General features: G+C 37.0%; 2 protein-coding genes across 2 annotated transcripts; both read right to left on the bottom strand.

Moving 5' to 3' along the window:
• Nucleotides 1–526: 526 nt before the first annotated feature.
• Nucleotides 527–1,941, bottom strand: LOC118483823 (DNA-directed RNA polymerase subunit alpha-like). Its single transcript, XM_035979439.1, has one exon. The coding sequence runs from the start codon at nucleotides 1,868–1,870 to the stop codon at nucleotides 1,241–1,243; it is 630 nt and encodes a 209-aa protein (XP_035835332.1). The 5' UTR covers nucleotides 1,871–1,941; the 3' UTR covers nucleotides 527–1,240.
• A 2-nt stretch (nucleotides 1,942–1,943) lies between these two features.
• Nucleotides 1,944–2,330, bottom strand: LOC118484044 (30S ribosomal protein S11, chloroplastic-like). Its single transcript, XM_035979936.1, has one exon. The coding sequence runs from the start codon at nucleotides 2,328–2,330 to the stop codon at nucleotides 1,944–1,946; it is 387 nt and encodes a 128-aa protein (XP_035835829.1).
• Between the last annotated feature and the right edge of the window lie 17,376 nt (nucleotides 2,331–19,706).

Genomic DNA, 19,706 nt, shown 5'->3' on the forward strand with positions numbered 1-19,706 from the left:
ATGGCAGTTTACTCTATTCTTAATCTATTACAACAAAGCATCCATATATCGTATATGCGGGTGTCTAGATGACATATATTTTATATGGATTCAGTTAGTTCTTTTTATTCTTGCTCGAGCCGGATGATGAAAAATTATCATGTCCGGTTCCTCCGGGGGATGGATCTATAAGAATTCACCTATCCCAAGAACAAAAAAACCTGACTTGAATGATCCTGTATTAAGAGCTAAATTGGCTAAAGGTATGGGTCATATTTATTACGGGGAGCCCGCATGGCCCAACGATCTTTTATATATTTTTCCGGTAGTAATTCTAGGCACGATTGCATGTAACGTAGGCTTAGCGGTTCTAGAACCATCAATGATTGGTGAACCGGCAGATCCTTTTGCAACTCCTTTGGAAATATCGAATGGTATTTCTTTCCCGTATTTCAAATACTTCGTACAGTACCCAATAAATTATTGGATGTTCTGTTAATGGTATCAGTACCCGCGGGATTATTAACAGTACCCTTTTTAGAGAATGTTAATAAATTCCAAAATCCATTTCGTCGTCCAGTAGCGACAACCGTATTTTTGATTGGTACCGCAGTGGCCCTTTGGTTGGGTATTGGTGCAACATTACCTATTGATAAATCCCTAACTTTAGGTCTTTTTTAAATTGATTCAATTGTGAAATAAAATATCACGACGTATGTATCTAGGGAACAGTCGCTTCAAAGTGAATTCTCCCTAGATACATCTATTCAATTAAATTATGAATCTATGCTGATTCCAAATATATGAATTGTCCTAAAGATTCAAAACCGATTTTCGGCCCTTTTCTAAAAAAAAAGAGAAAAATCCATTGGATTTAAAACTTATTTTTCGGTAAATCAATTACGAAATTTTTTTCTAGAATCCCTAAAATTTGTTTGACGTCTTCTATGCGAAAATGTTCCATTTTCATAAGATCTTCTTGACTGTTATTCAAAAGGTTCAATAATGTATATATGTTGGACCTTTTGAGGCAATTATAGATTCTGGGAGGCAATTCTGATTGGTCAATAAAAATCGATTTCAACGCCATTTTTTTTTATTTTTTGTTAGTTTAGCCAATTTATCATAAAAGGTAAAATATGTGTTGATTGTCCTCTAAACTTAAATTTTCTTCTTTGGTATGTAAAAAGGGAATCAATAAATCAATCAAATTCCGGGAGGCTTCGTGAAGTGCTTCTTTAGGAGTTAAACTTCCATTTGTCTATATTTCGAGAAATAGTATCTCTTTGTTACCATTTTCATAAGAATGAATACTATCATTCGCATTTCGAACAGGCATGAATACAGGATCTATAGGATAACTTCCATCTTGAAAGGTATTTGGCGCTTTTATAAGATATCCACGATTCTTCTCTATTTGTAATCCAATAACCAACTCAATGGGTTCCATCAAGCTAGCTATATGCTGTGTATTATCGACGATTTTTACATAAGGCAGTAAGATGATATCTTGAGCAGTTACATATCCAGGGCCCCTGACACAAATAGACGCCTCACAAGTTCCATAGAGATTACTTCTCAATATGATTTCTTTCAAATTCATTAAAATTTCATGTACTGATTCTTGAATACCCATTATGGTAGCATATTCGTGTGAGATTTTCTCAGATTTTGCGCGTGTGATACATGTTCCTTCGATTTCTCCAAGCAAAGCTCTTCGCATCGCAATTCCTATTGTGTCTGCTTGACCTTTCATAAGCGGCGACAGAATAAAGCGCCCATACAAAAGACGCTTACTGTCTGCTGCTGATTCAACACACTTCCACTGTAGTGTCTGAGTAGATACTGTTATTTTCTCTCGAACCATAATAATATTATTTGATCTGATCATTGAATCATTTATTTCTCTTGTTTCTCTTGCTCTCTTGTTTCTCTTGCTATTGAAATATCTTCAATTTTGATTTCTACACACGTCTTTTTTTCGGGGGTCTACAGCCATTATGTGGCATAGGGGTTACATCCCGTACGAAAGTTAATAGTATACCACTTCTGCGAATAGCTCGTAATGCTGCGTCTCTTCCAAGACCGGGACCTTTAATCATGACTTCTGCTCGTTGCATACCTTGATCTACTACTGTACGAACAACATTTGCCGCCGCGGTTTGAGCAGCAAATGCCGTCCCTCTTCTTGTACCTTGGAAGCCACAAGTACCGGCAGAGGACCAAGAAACCACTCGCCCTCGTACATCTGTAACAGTCACAATGGTATTACTAAAACTTGCTTGAATATGAATACTCTTACGCGAACTAATACGTCCACGTGAACCCTTTTTCGGTATAGCTTTTACCATATTTTATCATCTCATAAACAGAAAAAGAAAAAGAAACAAGCATGATTCAAGCACAATGAGTACTGCAATTTGTAACAAGTACATGAGAATTTTTAGCAAGTACATGAGATTTGATCATTTAAAACGATTCGGTTAAATTGGTTTTTTGAATATCTATAGCCGGAACCAACACAAAAAAAAAAAAAAAAAAACAGTTAACGAAAAATCTAAAACCAAACAGTTAATTAGGCTCTTCGGTATGGTGCCGGAGATGACGACGTCGCCGGAGCAAGACCGAGGGGGCGGCGTGGGAGGACGGGCGTCACCAAGGGGGGCCCACATGCTTTGGTCCGTCGCAAACGGCCAAACTCCGACGGGGAGGACGGGACGGAGGGGGACGGAGGGGTGGCGGCGTGGGACGACGGTGGTGATGTGGCGGCGCCGGGGTGGAGGACGGATCCATACCGTCTAGCCTTAGAGTCGGTTTTTTTTGTTATCAGTTTTTCGTATGTGCTTTGCTTGATCGATTTTTATGCTCAGATGTCACATCAGTCAGCAATAATATCTAAAATATTTATGAAATTATTCAACTGTTTATATAATATGTCTAAATGGTGGGGTTCTAGAGTGAATATTACTGTATTTGTGAACTGAATGAACAAATCTTGGCCATTGATTTACACACGTGGATGGCTAGGATTTCATTATCAAATCGTAAAATACATTAGTGTATTTCATCATCAAATTCTGACCATCGATCTACACACATGTATGGCTCAGTTCATAAACTACACGAGTGTTTAATCTTGAACCTAATGCTACGTCCAAAAACTAAATATTAAAGACCGTAAAGTTGGCATTAAATAAGTGATTCAAAGAAAGTCAATATCACCTCTTAATGAGCATGAGAGTATTGACTATTACAAGACCATGATCGATTTCACACCTTACCAAACACGCTATAGAACTCTACGTGTGTACTCGGTTATTTCCTTTCCACGAAATCATAAATACATTCAGATTACATAATCATATAACTTATCTAAGTACACGAAAAACAAATCATTTACAATATGTCAATGGCTGACCTACATAGAGCCGCGGGGCCAGTCGTCATCTGTAAAAGAAAAATTAGTGTAATTTATAGATAAAGATCTCTCATCTTTCTTAAAAGTTCGGTTAAACGCTTCGATTGCCCTCAAGAAAATAAATCCTAACCCGCCACTAACAATATGGTTTGATTGATATGGCTACGATCCGTTTTGATCCCGTATTTACATAAATTAATTAAATTAAGATGGGTTTTATGAAAATGATTAATTTATATTAAAGAACTTAATAAATATAAAGTAATACAAAAGTTTAGAATTATATAGCTTTTTTAAATAAATGTTGGGACGATGATAAATTTTAAAATAAAAGTATTATTAAAAGATGTTATTTATATTTGGAGATGAGTAATTAAAATGTCACTAAAGATGGATTTTTCTTGAACGATCAAGATGTAATTAGAATATGGATGATTAGAAAGAGCCAAATTTTTAGTATAATAATTAGCTCTTATCTATATACATTATATTAAAATAAAACATTTTTTATCACATGTCAGCAACTTAAGTCGATCACTGTCACATGACAATGTGATATTTCTCCCTGATTGATTTTGAGCGGCAATTCAAGAACTGATGTTCTACTATCTTTTCCCTCACGCTCTTTTTCTTTCATCCGCTCCTCTTCAAACCCTAAGGCTACAGGGTGTGATATAAAGCCCCTAGGGGCTTTATCACGTCACCTCACCATCACGTTACACAGGGGGCTTTAAAGTCTCTTTCTTTAACTTTATGCAATGGTTTAAAGCCCACATTATCATTACCTAATTATTTTTTATATTTATATCTTTTATTTTTTTAATTTATATGTCCTTTTAATAACTACAAAATAAATAAAAAAACATAATTTCATTAAAATAAATAAAACATTACAAAGTCCTAAAAAAATGCAAAGTTACTTAAAAATAAAGTACTAGAAAATAAAAAAAAAAAAACTACATATATTTCGCTCGAATTTGGTATAGTTACCGTTTAAACATGCTTTTTTAAGTTACCATTGACCAACTTCCTCGATCCTCCCAATTTTTGTCCGTTAGCGTGCTGGCGGAGGGTGGATAGTGCCCCCTCGTTAACTATCGAGGGTGGTTGATGGCGCCATGGGACGCTAAAATGGGTGACATGGCGGGGTGGCGCTAAGCCACACCCTGTGGCCTAATAATCATCTACTCATCTATGGCGATTTTTCAGAAAACCCTAAATCTCAACCCGTCGCCTTTTCTTTTCCTCGTTTCCTTTTCAGTTGAAGAACCCTAGACCTCTTCTCTCTATGATTGAAAGCAACCAGTAAGTTTTTTAGTAAAATCTCCATTTGTGTTTAATACAGTGAATCCAGGTAAGTTTTTCATACATCTGCGATTGTCTTATTCACTGATTATTCGAAACACTTAATCTCTAGCAGGGGCGATTCTCATCAAAGCGATTATTGGAAACCCTAAATTGTAACCAGTGGAATTGAATCCAGGTATGTTTATTGTTTTTTACATTGATTATTAAAGCTTTTAATCTTACAATCCTATGAAACTTGTGATGTTGGTTACTCTCCTTCCTTTCAGTCGTCCATTGAGAAACACTAAAATCATCAGAAAATTTTGAAGCTTGAGAGGGGGAGAGAGAGAGAGAGAGAGAGAGAGAGACAATGGAAACAAGTGGTGGTTGGAGCCATCTGTCACACCCTCAAAATCCACAAGCGGAGTATTACCGCGAGGCGTGTGACTGACCAAGATCATACCACCAATCATAATAAACATTAAGTAAAGTAAAGTAAAACCATAGCAAAATAAACAGTTAAAGTTCACCAAACCAAAGTCCAAAAACCGAATTTAAAAGTCAGCGAAAGCATAAGATCAAAAACCAACGTATAAGTTTAAAGTATCATAAAGGTTCTCATAAACACAACGGTTCATGTCCCGCAACGACTCCTTCTCCAATGCAAGCTCCATCTAATAACCTAACGACCTGCAAAGCATGTGGTAACGTGTCAACAAAAAAGTTGGCGAGTTCACAGTTGGTGATGTGCACAAAATGCAACATATCAATTACATCAATTGTGGCATAAAACTAACCCTTTTTTTAGTACTAATGTTGGAAAAAGTGTGCTTTTGTCTTCCTTTTGTATTTTCAGGATTAAATGAGCTCAAATGAACAAAAGAAGCAAAAACACATCTAAATCTAACATAAATACAAGAAAAGGAACAAACGTGGCATACCCGACCTCCCGACAGCATCTTCCCAAAAGCAAAACAAGAAGACAGAAGGCTGAACACGCCCCGTGCTCAGTGAGCACGGGGGCGTGCCCAGGTGTCAGCAGAAAAGACAAAGTAATAGAAGCTTCTACTGCCCACCACGGGGCTGTGCTCAGCGGACACGGGGGCGTGGTCAACTATTGCAGGCGCATTTAATGAAATTGCGAATTGCAATTAATGAAGAGAGAGACTCGGATGGACACGGGGCCGTGCCCAGTGGACACGGGGCCGTGCCCAGGCTTCTGTTCAGCCTATAAATAGGAGTGCTTGGAGCTCTTGCAACTCATCCCTTGGCACACCACCTCTCTCATACTTCACCCACCACCCACCACCATCACAACACCATCATCCACCACCATCATCCATTGTCCATCATAGAGTGTGTGAGTCGTATCGGGATCCAAGATTGATCGTAAGAGTTCTTGACAATCAAAGGTCATGTTTGCCTAAGTCTCTTACATCACTTGGTGAAGACAAGTGTTTAGTGTAATACTTTTTATTTTTAATCTTTTGAACTTTTTAATTGGTTTTGTGTTAATGACTTTAATTACTAGTTTCTTATGTTGAAGGTGATTCCTCCTTATCGTTTGTCTGTGGTGTCTTGGCATTATTTTACTGTCTATATAAAATAAAAGATTTTCACCATTCATATCTCCACGGTCTATATGGAGGTATGTTGGCTACCTGGTCGGGGGTTAAGGGAACGGTTTGGTAAGAGTCTTGCCATTGTTCAGTGTATAGATCCTGCAAAGGACCTGGATCAAATTTAGTAGGACCTCCTTCAATACCCAACGGTATTGGATGGTGGGGGTCCAAACTCTTTGATCCCCTCATAAGTTAAACTACTATTAAAACCTTAACCCGGCTACTTAGGACTGTATCCTTGCTGACTCAGACTACTTAGCCGAGGGTAACGTCGCCTTCAAAAGAGGGGCCTACCACATTATGCATTAATAACTTAATTAATTATCTTTCAATAATCCGACCCTTTAGGATTGTATCCTTGCTGACTCAAACTACTGGGTTAAGGGTAACGTCGCCTTTAAAAGAGGGGCCTACTACAATAACTAAGATAATCTCTTAAACAAGTGCAAAAGTGCGAAAATAATCAAAGGTTACACTACACACGAGTCGGATCCAAGTGATTCATCTTGTCTATCTGTTTTTACTTTTATTTTCTTTTTTCAGCATTTTAGTTAGTTTTATTTTTCTAGTTTAAAAATCTTTTTCTAACATTTTGATTTGATTAGACGTTGAGGATAAACCGGTACTAAAAGCTCTTGTGTCCTTGGACGACCTCGGTATCTTACCAGCACTATACTACGTCCACGATGGGTGCACTTGCCCATATGTGTGTTTAGTGTTAGTGAATATCGTGTTTATAAATTTAAAACTTGGCTAAAAAGTGTAAAAAGGGCCTAAAATATACACCTAAATTATATATACGCATCCAGTTTTTTTGCGCCGTTGCCGGGGACACAAGGATTTTAAGAAAGCTTAAAATCGACGGCATAATCAGTTTTTCAAACCTTTTTCAAAACGCGCGCACATTTTTCTGCATTTTAGTTTAGTTTGCATTTACAGTAGCCTAAACATGGGGTCGTGCTGCATAATTTTCATAAAACCACCCAGATACAGAGTCTGAATACGGGGTCGTGCTCACTGAACACGCCCCCGTGCTCAACGAAACCAGTAACCAGTAACTTTAATTTAAAACTCCCAGATACAGACCCTGAACACGGGCCGTGTCCACTGAACATGGGGCCGTGTCCAGCCTCTGTTTCCGTCTTTATTTTTGTTTTCTGGTCCCGAGACTCAGTTGTGGTCTGTTGAGTGATTCTTATGGATCAATACTCAGGAGGCTACAACTACACCTATGAGGAGGATGATTATAGGGCAGATTATTGCACTAATTATGGAAACCCACACTCGGTACAATATTGTAACTTATTTCAACCATCCACTTCATACAACTATTATGAGGAGCCCAGGTATGAGCCATCGACTTCATACACATCCCATGAAGACCAAAGGTATGAACCTTCTCCCTCATACTCATATTTTGATGAACCAATGTATGAGCCTTCATACTCATATTTTGAGGAATCAAGATATGAGCCACCACCTTCATACTCTTATTATGAGGAGCCATGGCATGAACAACCCACCTCATATGAGTACTATGAAGAACAAAATTATGACCCTTATCCATTATATACTTACAATGAAGAACAATGGTATGAACCATCTACTTCATATGAGTACTGTTATGGGTAAAATTCTGAGCCCATATCCTGACTTTGTATCTTGATTTTTTATTAGTTGTATATGATCAGGATATCGGATCAGGATACCGTATCAGGATACCGGGTCAGGATATTAGTAACATCCTGAGGCAGTATCCTGACTATTACTAACGATTGGCTTGTAAAACGTTGGTTACAAGGGACTAACGTTCATGAGGACCAAGTCATCCTGAAGACCCGCTCAAATTGGTCAGGATAAAGACGTTGATGGTGGAAGAATAGCTCTTGTAACGGTCGGTATTGAAGAAAGGCATGTTTTATGGAAGCTGGTCAAAGATGCTCATGTTGTAACGGTTATGGAAGCTTAAATCCCGGAATTATGGTTAATATGCGCGTAGAAAACGAGTAGAAACAGCCCCCAACGTTTAGAATGGAATATTCCCAGCATCCCGGAATGATAGCAGAGTTAGTTTGTTATTTGTAACTATAAATAGGTGGGTATACCAGATCAAATAGGGCATCACAGCTACACTCACTACTCTCTCACACTTATTCTCTCGCAACTTTCACTTTCACAAAAAAGCATTGTAACACTTAGCGATCGGGTCTATATCCTGCACTGTATCCTGAAGTTGAAAGCAATAAGAAGAACAAGGCAGCTGCGATTGTCAGCTCCCGAGGTTTTATGCCAGCGATCTAGATTGATCAAGGGCTTTCCTCGTACATCTCGTGTCATTCCCTTTACTTTTTGCTCATAGTTTGATCGTAGATATAGCTCAATATCCTGAGCCGTATCCTGAAAACTGTTTTTCCTAAACAAGTTAACCAGCATATTTCCAACACACTTTTTAGCACACTACCTCACTTAACTAATTTGATCACTTAATTGCTTCGGTAATTTTTGACCAAAACAATTTGGCGCCCACCGTGGGGCAAGTGGTGCTATTCTTGCTAAAAACCTTGCTAAAATCGTTACTTGGTTTTCTTTTTTCGAAACTTTTTGCACAACTATTTTCAATGGTCTCAAAATCAAACATGAGCTCTTCAACCATGCCTACTACAATCTCTGCAACAACTGGTTTGGTGCTTCCTCCTCCTCCACAAGTTCAAGCTCCTTAAAGAGAAATGAAAGCCAAATATCCCGAGACACTCCTCCCGCTCAGAATGTCAACAGATCTGGTGTTCCAGGGAGAACTCCTGTTATGGTTTCTAATGATGAAATTTTAACTTTGTTTGGTAATATACACGATCAAATGAAGAAACAACAGGAGACTAACCAAGTCATAATGAAGGAAATACAACTCTTGAAGTCCAACTCCAAGAGACCTGCTGAGGATACTGATACCCATCTGCAGGCCAGGATGTTGAACTTTAGTTCAGCAGTATATACTGAGGATAATCAGGGCAATATCATACCGAGTCGTTCTCAGAGCAATATTCCGGAGATACCCTTAACGGCTAGAATGTCGACTGTGAGGGATCCAGGATATGCTCCAGGATACGCTCCAGGATATGGCTAGAATCGCCAAATTGGTAACTTGTCTGTTAACACCAGTATCCTTGTTACTAATAATCGTGGATCATTGCAGGATACAGGTGTGACATCAGCGATAACAAGAGAGCTTCAAAAGTTGAAGGATATGATATCAAGTGTGCCTGGGTTAATGCAGTCTATACCGGAAGTATCCCAGGATAGTCGCAACATATCCCGCTTTGCTCACCCCATTTGTGATGCAGAAATCCCAAAGAGATTCCAGACTCCCAACGTGAAGCCGTATGATGGGACGACGGATACTGAGGAGCATATTGCCCAGTATAGGGAGAGGATGTAGATTAACCCTATCCCGTCAGATCTTAAAGAAGCATGTTTGTGCAAGGGCTTCGGCTCTACTTTAACAGGATCAGCCTTGATATGGCTTCTAAATGTTCCACCTTATTCAATTACATCGTTTGCTCATTTAGTTAATTTATTTAATAGTGAATTTTCTTGCAGCAGGAGCTTTGAAAAACTAACAAGTGATCTTTACAGGATAACACAGGGACCTCAAGAATCCCTATGGGACTATGTTAACAAATTTAGTAGAGAATCCCTGGATATCCCGAACCTTGATGTTGCCACGGCAGTACAAGCGTTCAAAATGGGGGTTACACAAGGATTCTCAAATTTATCAAGATCTTGTGATGAATCCTTGTAGGAACTTGGACGAAGCTCGGAACAGGGCCTTAAGATACATAAGGCTCGAGGATGACAAGAAAATGCAAGAGAGGATGAATGCATCCTCAACATATGAGTCAACTAACAGGAAGTCAGAATCCTCGTATAAACCATATTGCTCTAAGCCATATGGCCGGAATGACAACAAAAAAGTGAATGTTGTTGAAGACGAGGATCGTGAGGAGTATCCTGAGTTATCTGAATATTTTTTTTCTGTTAATATACCTGAACTGATGTATGCTATGCAGGGTTTAGGAGAAAAAGCAAGATAGCCCTGGAAGAATCAACAAAAAACTGATTGGAAGGATAAATCCAAGTGGTGTGCCTTCCACGAGGATTTCGAACATGTTACTAAGGATTGCATTGCTCTAAGGAATGAAATAAGCTATCTCTTGAGCAAGGGATATCTGAAGGATCTCCTGGGAAGAAAGAAGAATAAGGGTCAGGATACTGAGAAGGATCCTGAACGAGCAGCATCACCTCCTGCGGATGCCAAGATAATTAATTTCATTTCAGGAGGATCCGACATTTGCGGGACATCATATTCTGCGGCGAAAAGACACACGAAGGAGGCCAATGCAGAGAGAGGAGATAAGCCAACCAGGATGTCAACCCTCACGACTGATAAAGTGATCACGTTCGATAGCAATGACAGGATACTGTCCAGGATCCTCACCATGATGCTTTGGTAATAACCTTATAGGTTGCTAACCATTTTGTACGCAGGATACTGGTGGATAATGGCAGCTCCGTCAACATAATTCAGCTAGAGACATTGAAGAGGATGAATGTATCCCTGATGGATATTACTTCGAAATCCACCGTACTTGTTGGGTTCAGTGGAGAAGCAAGGAATACCGTGGGAGAGATAAAGTTGCCCGTGTATGTTGAAGTGGTCAACTCAATGCAGCGCTTTTGTGTGATGGACTCCTTATCCTGCTACAATATCATATTGGGCAGGCCATGGATCCATGATATGAAAGTTGTGCCGTCAACTTATCACCAGTGCACCAAGATCCCTACACCCTGGGGAGTTGTCAAAGTAGATAGTGACCAGCAGGAGGCGAAGGAGTGCTACTTATCCTCCATGAAATCCTCTACCAAGCCTAATGTAGCATAGCAATTAAAGATACGGACCCAGGATATCACGAAGGCTTCGGAGCAGGATGTAAAGAAAATTATCCTGGATCAGGATAATCCGGATATCTCGGTGCTCGTGGGAGCCAATATCCCTTAGGATATTGAAAATCAGTTAACTAACTTTTTGAAATGCAGGATGTCAACATTCGCATGGAAGCATGAGGATATGACAGGTATTTCTAAGGATATTATAACTCACAAGCTTGGAATTGACAGGTCTTTCAAGCCTATCCAGCAAAAGAGAAGGAAGTTTACTCCAGAACGAAACATAATTATTCAAGAAGAAGTTGAAAGACTATTGAAGTCCAAGATGATCAGGGAAGTCAAATTTCCCAAGTGGCTAGCAAATGTGGTCGTGGTTCAAAAGAAGAATGGGAAATGGAACCTTCAGACCAAGAGGATACTGCCTTCATGACACCAACAGGTATTTATTGTTATACTGCTATGCCTTTTGGTTTGAAAAATGCAGGTGCAACGTATCAAAGATTGGTAAACATGATGTTCAAAGACAAACTGGGGGGACACTATGGAGGTGTACATCGATGACATGGTAGTGAAATCTAGGAAGGCTGAGGATCATCTCCAGGATATTGAAGCAGCATTTGATATCCTGGATCAGTATAACATGAAGCTGAATCCTGCTAAGTGCCATTTTGGAGTGGGGGCAGGAAATTTTCTAGGATATATGGTGACTAAAAGAGGGATAGAAGTGAGCCCAGAACAGATCAGAGCCATCCTGGATATCAAACCACCTTCTAACATGAAGGATGTTCAAAGACTGACAAGACGAGTAGCAGCATTAAATAGATTTATCTCAAGATCCTCGGAAAAATGCAAGGAGTTTTATGATATCCTGAAGAAAAATAGAAAGTTTGAATGGGGGGAGAACCATGAAGCAGTCTTGCAGGATTTGAAGCAATACCTCTCAACAGCACCTCTATTAATGAAACCTGAGGATGGTGAACCATTATCCCTGTATCTTGCAGTATCAGAGAATGCGGTAAGTGCTGTCCTCGTAAAGGATCATGAAGGTCAGCAGTATCCTGTTTATTATGTTAGCAAACGTTTATTACATGCTGAAACTAGATATTCTCATTTAGAAAAGTTAATATTGGCTCTAGTTATGGCATCAACAAAGCTGAGACATTACTTTGAGACACATAGGATTCATGTTAAAACCAATTATCCTGTTAAAAATGTGCTTAGAAAACCCGAGATGTCAGGTAGATTGGCTAAGTGGTCAGTAAAGTTAAGTGCCTATGATCTAGTGTACGAACCTAGAAATGCCATAAAATCCCAGGCTTTAGCTGACTTTGTGGCTGATTTCAGTAGTGTTATTCAAAATGAAGTAGACTTAGAAGTACAACAACTAGGAGAATCTTCAGAATCCTGGACATTATATACTGATGGTGCTTCTAATGTTAGAGGAGTAGGATTGGGTATACTACTAAAATCGCCACAAGGGGACATAATACCCCAGGCTATCAGATGTGAATTTCCTACCAGTAATAATGAAGCAGAGTATGAGGCTTTAATTGCAGGATTAGAATCGGCTAAGAACATGAATATTAAAAGTTTGCAAGTATATGTTGACTCCTTGTTAATCACCAATCAATTTAATGGATCCTATGCTGTTAAAGGTGAGAAGTTAATCGAATACCTCGATATTCTCAAAAAAATAGCAGGATATTTTGATGTTTTTACACTTGAACAAGTACCAAGAGAGGATAATGCTGAAGCGGATGCCTTGGCAAACTTAGGATCATCAGTCAGGATACTGGAGGGAACCCAAATACCGATACTTCATATCCTGTATCCTGCTATGGATCCCTTCAAAGCTCAGGATAAAGAGGTAACAAACATTCAGGATTCTAGTCATGATCCTGAGAAGGATACTGGATTCTGGATGACTCCAATCATGAGATATCTCAAGGAAGGACACATTCCTGTAGACGAAAATCCTAAGGCAATTAGGATGAAGGTATCACGATTCACCATTATAAATAATATTTTGTATAAGAAATCTCTTGCAGGTCCATACCTAAGATGCTTGAAGGATCCTGAGGCCATGGAAGTGCTTCAGGATATACACGAAGGGGATTGTGGTAACCATACTGGGGGCAGATCTTTATTCTCAAAGGTGTTGAGAACAGGATACTATTGGCTGACAATGAAGAAACATGCTGCAGAATACGCTCGAAGATGTAACACCCCAAATTTCGCATGTCATATTATAATGTTATAATCGCAATACTTTGACGAAAAGAAATGGTAAACATGAAATTTTACTATTTTTAATATTTATAGCATTTAAGCAAATCCAAAATCTTATATATGTATTAAGATTTACCAAGTTAGTAAATAGAAAAGAGATAAAGTGATATGTCCTAAAAGATGGGGGGTTAAGAATGAAAGTTTTATAATTAAAACCTTAAAAAAATGCCCAGTGTTTCAGTCTGGGTGTGTGCGATCGAGAAAAGGGAGCCAGGAGGAGCTTCTCCTTCAAAACCCTAACCTACTAAATTCAATCAAATTGAAGGTGAAACCTGTGGTTAATCCAATGCATGAGTTAGGAATGTTCATTCCCTAAGTGAATTTCACATCAAGTAAGTTTAATTTCATGATTTAGTGATGTTTGATGAAACGGGTTTTGTGTAATCCGTGATTAAATGTGTGATTTAACATGAATTCTACATAACATGATCATATAGAAGTTGTTTTATGAGCAATTTTGATTACATTGATAGTTTGGAGCAAAACCCACATGGAATTGTAGGAAATTAGAGTTAAGAAAAGTTATGGAATGAATTGTGTGATGTTGATGTTAAATTGTGTTATAGAATGTGGTTTTGATGGGTATTTTAGTATAAGTCATATGAATTAGGGTTATGATATTGATTGTGAAAGAATCATGTTTACCCATTGATGAAATAAGATAAATGTGCTATAATTACTTGTACTTCATGCTTTATAAATAGTATGCACGCCATGTGTTCGATGAAATGCATAAAAATGTTTTAGTTGAAATTTGACATGAACTCTCGATTTAATGGTGATGTAAATAAAAAATGGATGTATGTGTAATTATATAAGCCATGATGACTAAATCAAGATACTTGTGTGAAGTAATGTTTACGAAAGCTAAAGTATGAAGTTATGACGTTAGGCACGAAGAAAGAAGAAGGCGCAAGTCACTCGAAGTCACAAGCATCTCAAGATCACGGTAAGTTCATATGAACTTTATTTACTCTATTAGCATATTTATCAATGATAATATTTGGTACTATGAATTAGTGTACATTTCCATTATGGATCATGATTGATTAGACGCAAAGAGCTTATATTGTGAAATGTTCAAAAGATGATGTTGTAATGAATATGAAATGAACCGTCTAAATGGGTTAGAATGATAAGTGAAATGATTGTTGGAATGTTTAGAAATTGACTTGTTTATAACGGGTCAAATGATGTAAGTATGTCGAAATGTATGGTATGTAGCAATTCATTATAAATGAGTCGGAAAGTGGTATGTTGGATGTTTCCGAATGAAAGTAAACATGTTAGTAAAGTACCATGCCATGATAACGGGTCGAATAATGATAGGTAATTAAAGGATTCGAATTGTTATGCATTACGACTAACAAATGTTTTGTTGTTATGAATGATAGGTAAATTCCATGTATAATTACGGCGCTCTCGGACCGAACACACACACAATGTCGACTTTTATGCGCTTCCGGTTTAAGTTGCTTATTTTAAATGAGTCAAATTACCATTTTGAGTAGTAAATGTTTAACTAGTAACTAGTACAATAGTAGTAGTTTGAAGTTTAAACTTTGTTTTAAATAGTTCGGATTTAATGTTTTGATGAAATATGTAAGGTTCTAAATCTTAGTACATTTTGTAAGTGTCGTAGAATGTATTTTGATTGATTATGTTAAAAAAGCAGGAAATCGTCTTCCTTACGAATGGGTCATGTCAAAATTTTTCTAAAACTGGTATGAAGTTTATGTTATTTATTAAATGTTGAAAAGTGGGCATTTCAAGTTGGTATCAGAGCCGAGGTTTGAGAGATTCAAGTATTAGACCAAAATGCTTGAACTCAAACCAAAAGCAAGTATGAAGGTGTGTTCGTTCCGCGGCGCTATGCAAGTAAGTAAATAATAAAGTTGATACGTTTATAGTTAGAAATGAAAAGGAATTTATAGGTTATTGTTTTTGAAACTGAGATTTAAGGTAAATAACGATGTTAAGTGGGTCCGTGTTTGAATTACGGACCCGTAGGAAAAAGAATCAAGTAAAACGGATAAACGGTTTGAAAGTTACGGCCGTTTTCGTAAAAAATAAAAAGCCAAAATGTATAAGTTAAGAATTTCCTTAACCCGGATGTTAAATATCAAGTTCACATGATAGAATGTTAATTTACGATCATGTAGGAAGAAACGGGAGGTAAAACGGATAAACGGTTTGAAAGTTATGGTCGTTTTCGTAAAAAGGATTAAACCGGAAAATCTGAAGCTGGGTTGCAGCGTAACCTACGGCTCAGCTGTAGGCTACGGTACTGGAGGGGCTGTTTTGTTGATTATTCTATAGCTGGGCTGCAGCGTAACCTACGGCTCAGCCGTAGGCTACGGTACTGGAGGGGCTATTTTGTTGATTAATAATGAACTGTAAGCTACGGTCTGTAGACCGTAGCCTACGACAGGATTGATAAAATTGTTATATGTTGTTATTTGATGGTGTATGAGGTAAACTATGATATTTAACAACTTTTTACACTTATAATACTAACATTTAAAGTTTTTAAATGTGGTTTAGGTCTCTAAGTATAGGGAACTCGTTCTAATCAATTTCTAAAGCCTTATAAACAATGTTAAGATAAATTTGATATTAAGAAAGATAAGGGAAGGCATGTATATTTATGAAAGGATGAGAATGTAAATCGTTGTGATCAAAGATTATGATCTACACGATACGGTATGATCGTCAAGGATGATGATGTATAAAGTATGCATTATAAAGTGAATGTAATATGGTAACATGAGTTCCAATATGATGAAGAGATGCATAAAAAAAAGAAATCTAATGAATGAGATGAATGTTGTATGTAGATGACAGACAATGTAAACGTGATATTATGGAAGAAAATAATCTTTTTAAATTATTTAATTTCATAATATAAGTTGACTAACACGGAGGCTATTAGTTAAAGAACAAAGGAATAAGAAGTAAGTGTAAGAATGAATGAATGTATGTTTTGATTATCATGTCTAGAATGTTCGTAATGAAGGATAGTATGGTTTTATGACATAAGGAAATGAATTATTGAAAGCAAATAACGCATCAATGATAAAGAAATGAATGATACGGTATCTAATAAAAGTATGTAATTGAAGATGGCGGACGCAGTGAATGTAAATGATGATGATAACGATATTACCAATAATGATGGTAAAGATGATGCAATGATGAATGGTATACGGTGTGGTCACGAAGTGACCGTTAACACCGAGGATGATGAATGGTATGCGGTGTGGGCATGAAGTTGCTGTTAACACCGAGGATGATGAAAGGAATGCGGTATGGTCACTAAGTGACTATTAACACCTGGAATTATGAAATAAAAGCATGATAACCATCATTAAAAGGACAAAGGTCAATAAGACATAAGCATGATGGCATGAAGTAACATATAACGAAGTGAAAAGTATATAAAAAAATTAAATTAACGAATGTGTAATAAGTAAGAGAGTGAAAGTCATTGAAATATGTTAGGCATATTAACATATTTCCTAAACTATGTTGTAGAATATTTCTTAAGGAAAATCCAACAGTTTCGTTAAGTTACCGAAAATGCAACCTGTGATAATTAGGATCCTCTAAATGTCAACCGGGTCAAATTGAAATGTTTCGAAGTAAGAACGTATATGATTGGGAGGTTGTGAGTGAATTTCTAGTTGGGTTTATCAACTCTATAATGAGAGATATGTGGTGTGGTCATAAAGGACCGTTAACACCTAGCATGAAAGAAAGGAAAGCATAAAAAAATTATATTAAAATGTTAGAAGGAAATGAGCATGACCGAATAATAAACTTTAATAATGATCTCGAATGATATAGTAGATGGCTGATGAAAATGAAGAAATTGTTAATAAAATATGTTCCGAGTAGCGGATGGTGCGAGAGAGTAAGTAAGAAGGATGACGGATACTATTCCCCTATGAAAGAAAGGCATGCATAATGTGGCCTATCGTGACCGATGTTGATGATGATGTACAAGTGGAATGAAAGTTATGGAAATATGATTGTGAATGCATCAATGTAACTTGAGATGACATGGAAAGTATATGAAGTAGTGAATGTAGAAAATGTTTAATGTAGATGACGGACGAAGGAAACACAAACGATAACAAATGACACAGTAGGAAGGAATAAAAGTAATGATTACGTAAGAGGATGGTATGGTCCTAGAATGTAATGAAAGGTAGGAATGATAATTACGATTAAGCTAAGAAAATATTGAACATAAAAAAATGATAGAATTTCGAGTATAGTATGGTCCTAAGGATGAAAATTTTATCAAACAAAAAGTAAAAGTTAGTAGAATAACATTTTAAAGGAATATTTTTATGTGGTAAGCATGGATAGAGCCTTAATAAAGGATTGTAGACGGATGAAAGTTAGAGTCGCTAGGTGGGAAGGAAAGTTTGAACGCAAATGAGGAGATGCTTTTTCTCCACTTAACTAAAGATAAGTATAAACATAACAAGTAAATGGCACAGATAGCCTGGTTGGTCAAGCCTAATGTTCCTTTAAGAGAACACATACATTAGTAGTCAAAGTTTTTACGTCACAAGAGGGGTTGACTAGGACGAATGATGATATTAATGATAGAGGAATATAGTAGTAAGCTCATGGTAAGCATTATTGTTTCTAACGGCATAGTGAAGGAACAAGTATGGTTAGTAACTTGGAAGGCAGAAGTAAATGACTCATAATGCTAGTAAAAAAAATATAGTCTTCATATCAATACAGGAAATAATGGTGGCTCTAAGTACTTGTTTGTTGCAAAGTACGGTTTTTAGATGCCTTGAAATGTCATGATGGAAAGATGGTAAAAGTCAACCCGCATATCGGAAAATGGGTAGTAGAAAGGAAAGAAAAGTGAGGAACTGTTAAGAAAGCGGGGTACACACTTAGTATGCCAAATTTAGAATAATTAGAAAGAACTGTATGGAAGATGTGATAGGTTAACGTCGAAGGAAGCTAGAATAAAAATATAAGAATGCGTAACTGTTAGAGGTGGAATGTTACATAAAAAGGGGTTGAGTGGAATGTAAAATATGATGAGTTTTTGAATGAATATTTGAATAAATCTTGCCCTCTGTAGAGTTTCCTATCATATGTGAGGAATTATTAGAAGATAAATGTCTAAAGAAATGTTCGAGAGTTAAAGGTTTTATACGCATGATTCTTGGTTCGTATTATAAAACAACCCTACGTGGTAGAGTGCAATCTAAATTATCTATTGAATGGTTGTGCCAAGTTTGATGTAACTCATACGTGAAATGGAGTGGCATGTGTAATAAGCTTATAATCTCGTATGTAGAGGAACCTAGGTTGATAAGAATTAATCCTTTGAGGTACAATGTTAGGTAATTACCTTAGTATTATAATTGCTAGAAGGAATGATGTATGTATGACAAATATGGAATGTGATGACAAGTATAGCTGAGTATGACACTTCGAGTGTAATATGAGTTGATCAAATGTAAGTATTTATTACACGATCATATTGATAACGTGATTAAAGACTTAGGTTGACCCTTGTAACCTAAGGATAGACGGTAAAGAGATTAGAGCAAGATAGTATGTACATGATTTGTATAAACTTATACATTAAGTTGTAGTTAACCATGCAGTTATGATAGATCATTTGTGAAAGAAATATTGGTATCGGGTAAAGATTATACGTAGGTATTGCAAGAGAAGTATGAAAAGAACTATCAAGCAAGTGACATGAAAGAAATTTTTTTTTTTTTGCTTGATATTGGCCCTGGAAGGATGGGGAGTATGTAGAAGCTAAATAGTTAGAAACTATTGAATGATGTTTGATTAGTGATTTTATATGAATGAATAGGAATGAACAAGTATGAACATTGTGATAATTATTTCTCCTAAGTAGATGTTAGAAGTATGCGGAAATGAATAATCTGACATATAAGTTTTAAGAAATCAGCTTGAACAATTGAACGATAATCATGAAATAATGTAATAGGATCACTTTGATTCATACAAGAGTGAATTACCAAGTGTATTAGACAAGTTTAGAGTAGTAACAATCGATTCATCATGAGGGATGATCAAGTGAAAGCATGTTATCGAAGTTCGAGGTTTGTAATTACGAAGGGATACAAATAAACTCGTCAGAATGTATGTATTCA

Source organism: Helianthus annuus, chromosome 11, assembly GCF_002127325.2.
Source record: "Helianthus annuus cultivar XRQ/B chromosome 11, HanXRQr2.0-SUNRISE, whole genome shotgun sequence".
In the NCBI taxonomy this organism is placed as follows: Eukaryota; Viridiplantae; Streptophyta; class Magnoliopsida; order Asterales; family Asteraceae; genus Helianthus; species Helianthus annuus.

Excerpts from the sequence above, each read along its gene's own strand:
- LOC118483823 (XM_035979439.1), bottom strand. The coding sequence starts at position 1,870 with ATGATCAGATCAAATAATATTATTATGGTTCGAGAGAAAATAACAGTA.
- LOC118484044 (XM_035979936.1), bottom strand. The coding sequence starts at position 2,330 with ATGGTAAAAGCTATACCGAAAAAGGGTTCACGTGGACGTATTAGTTCG.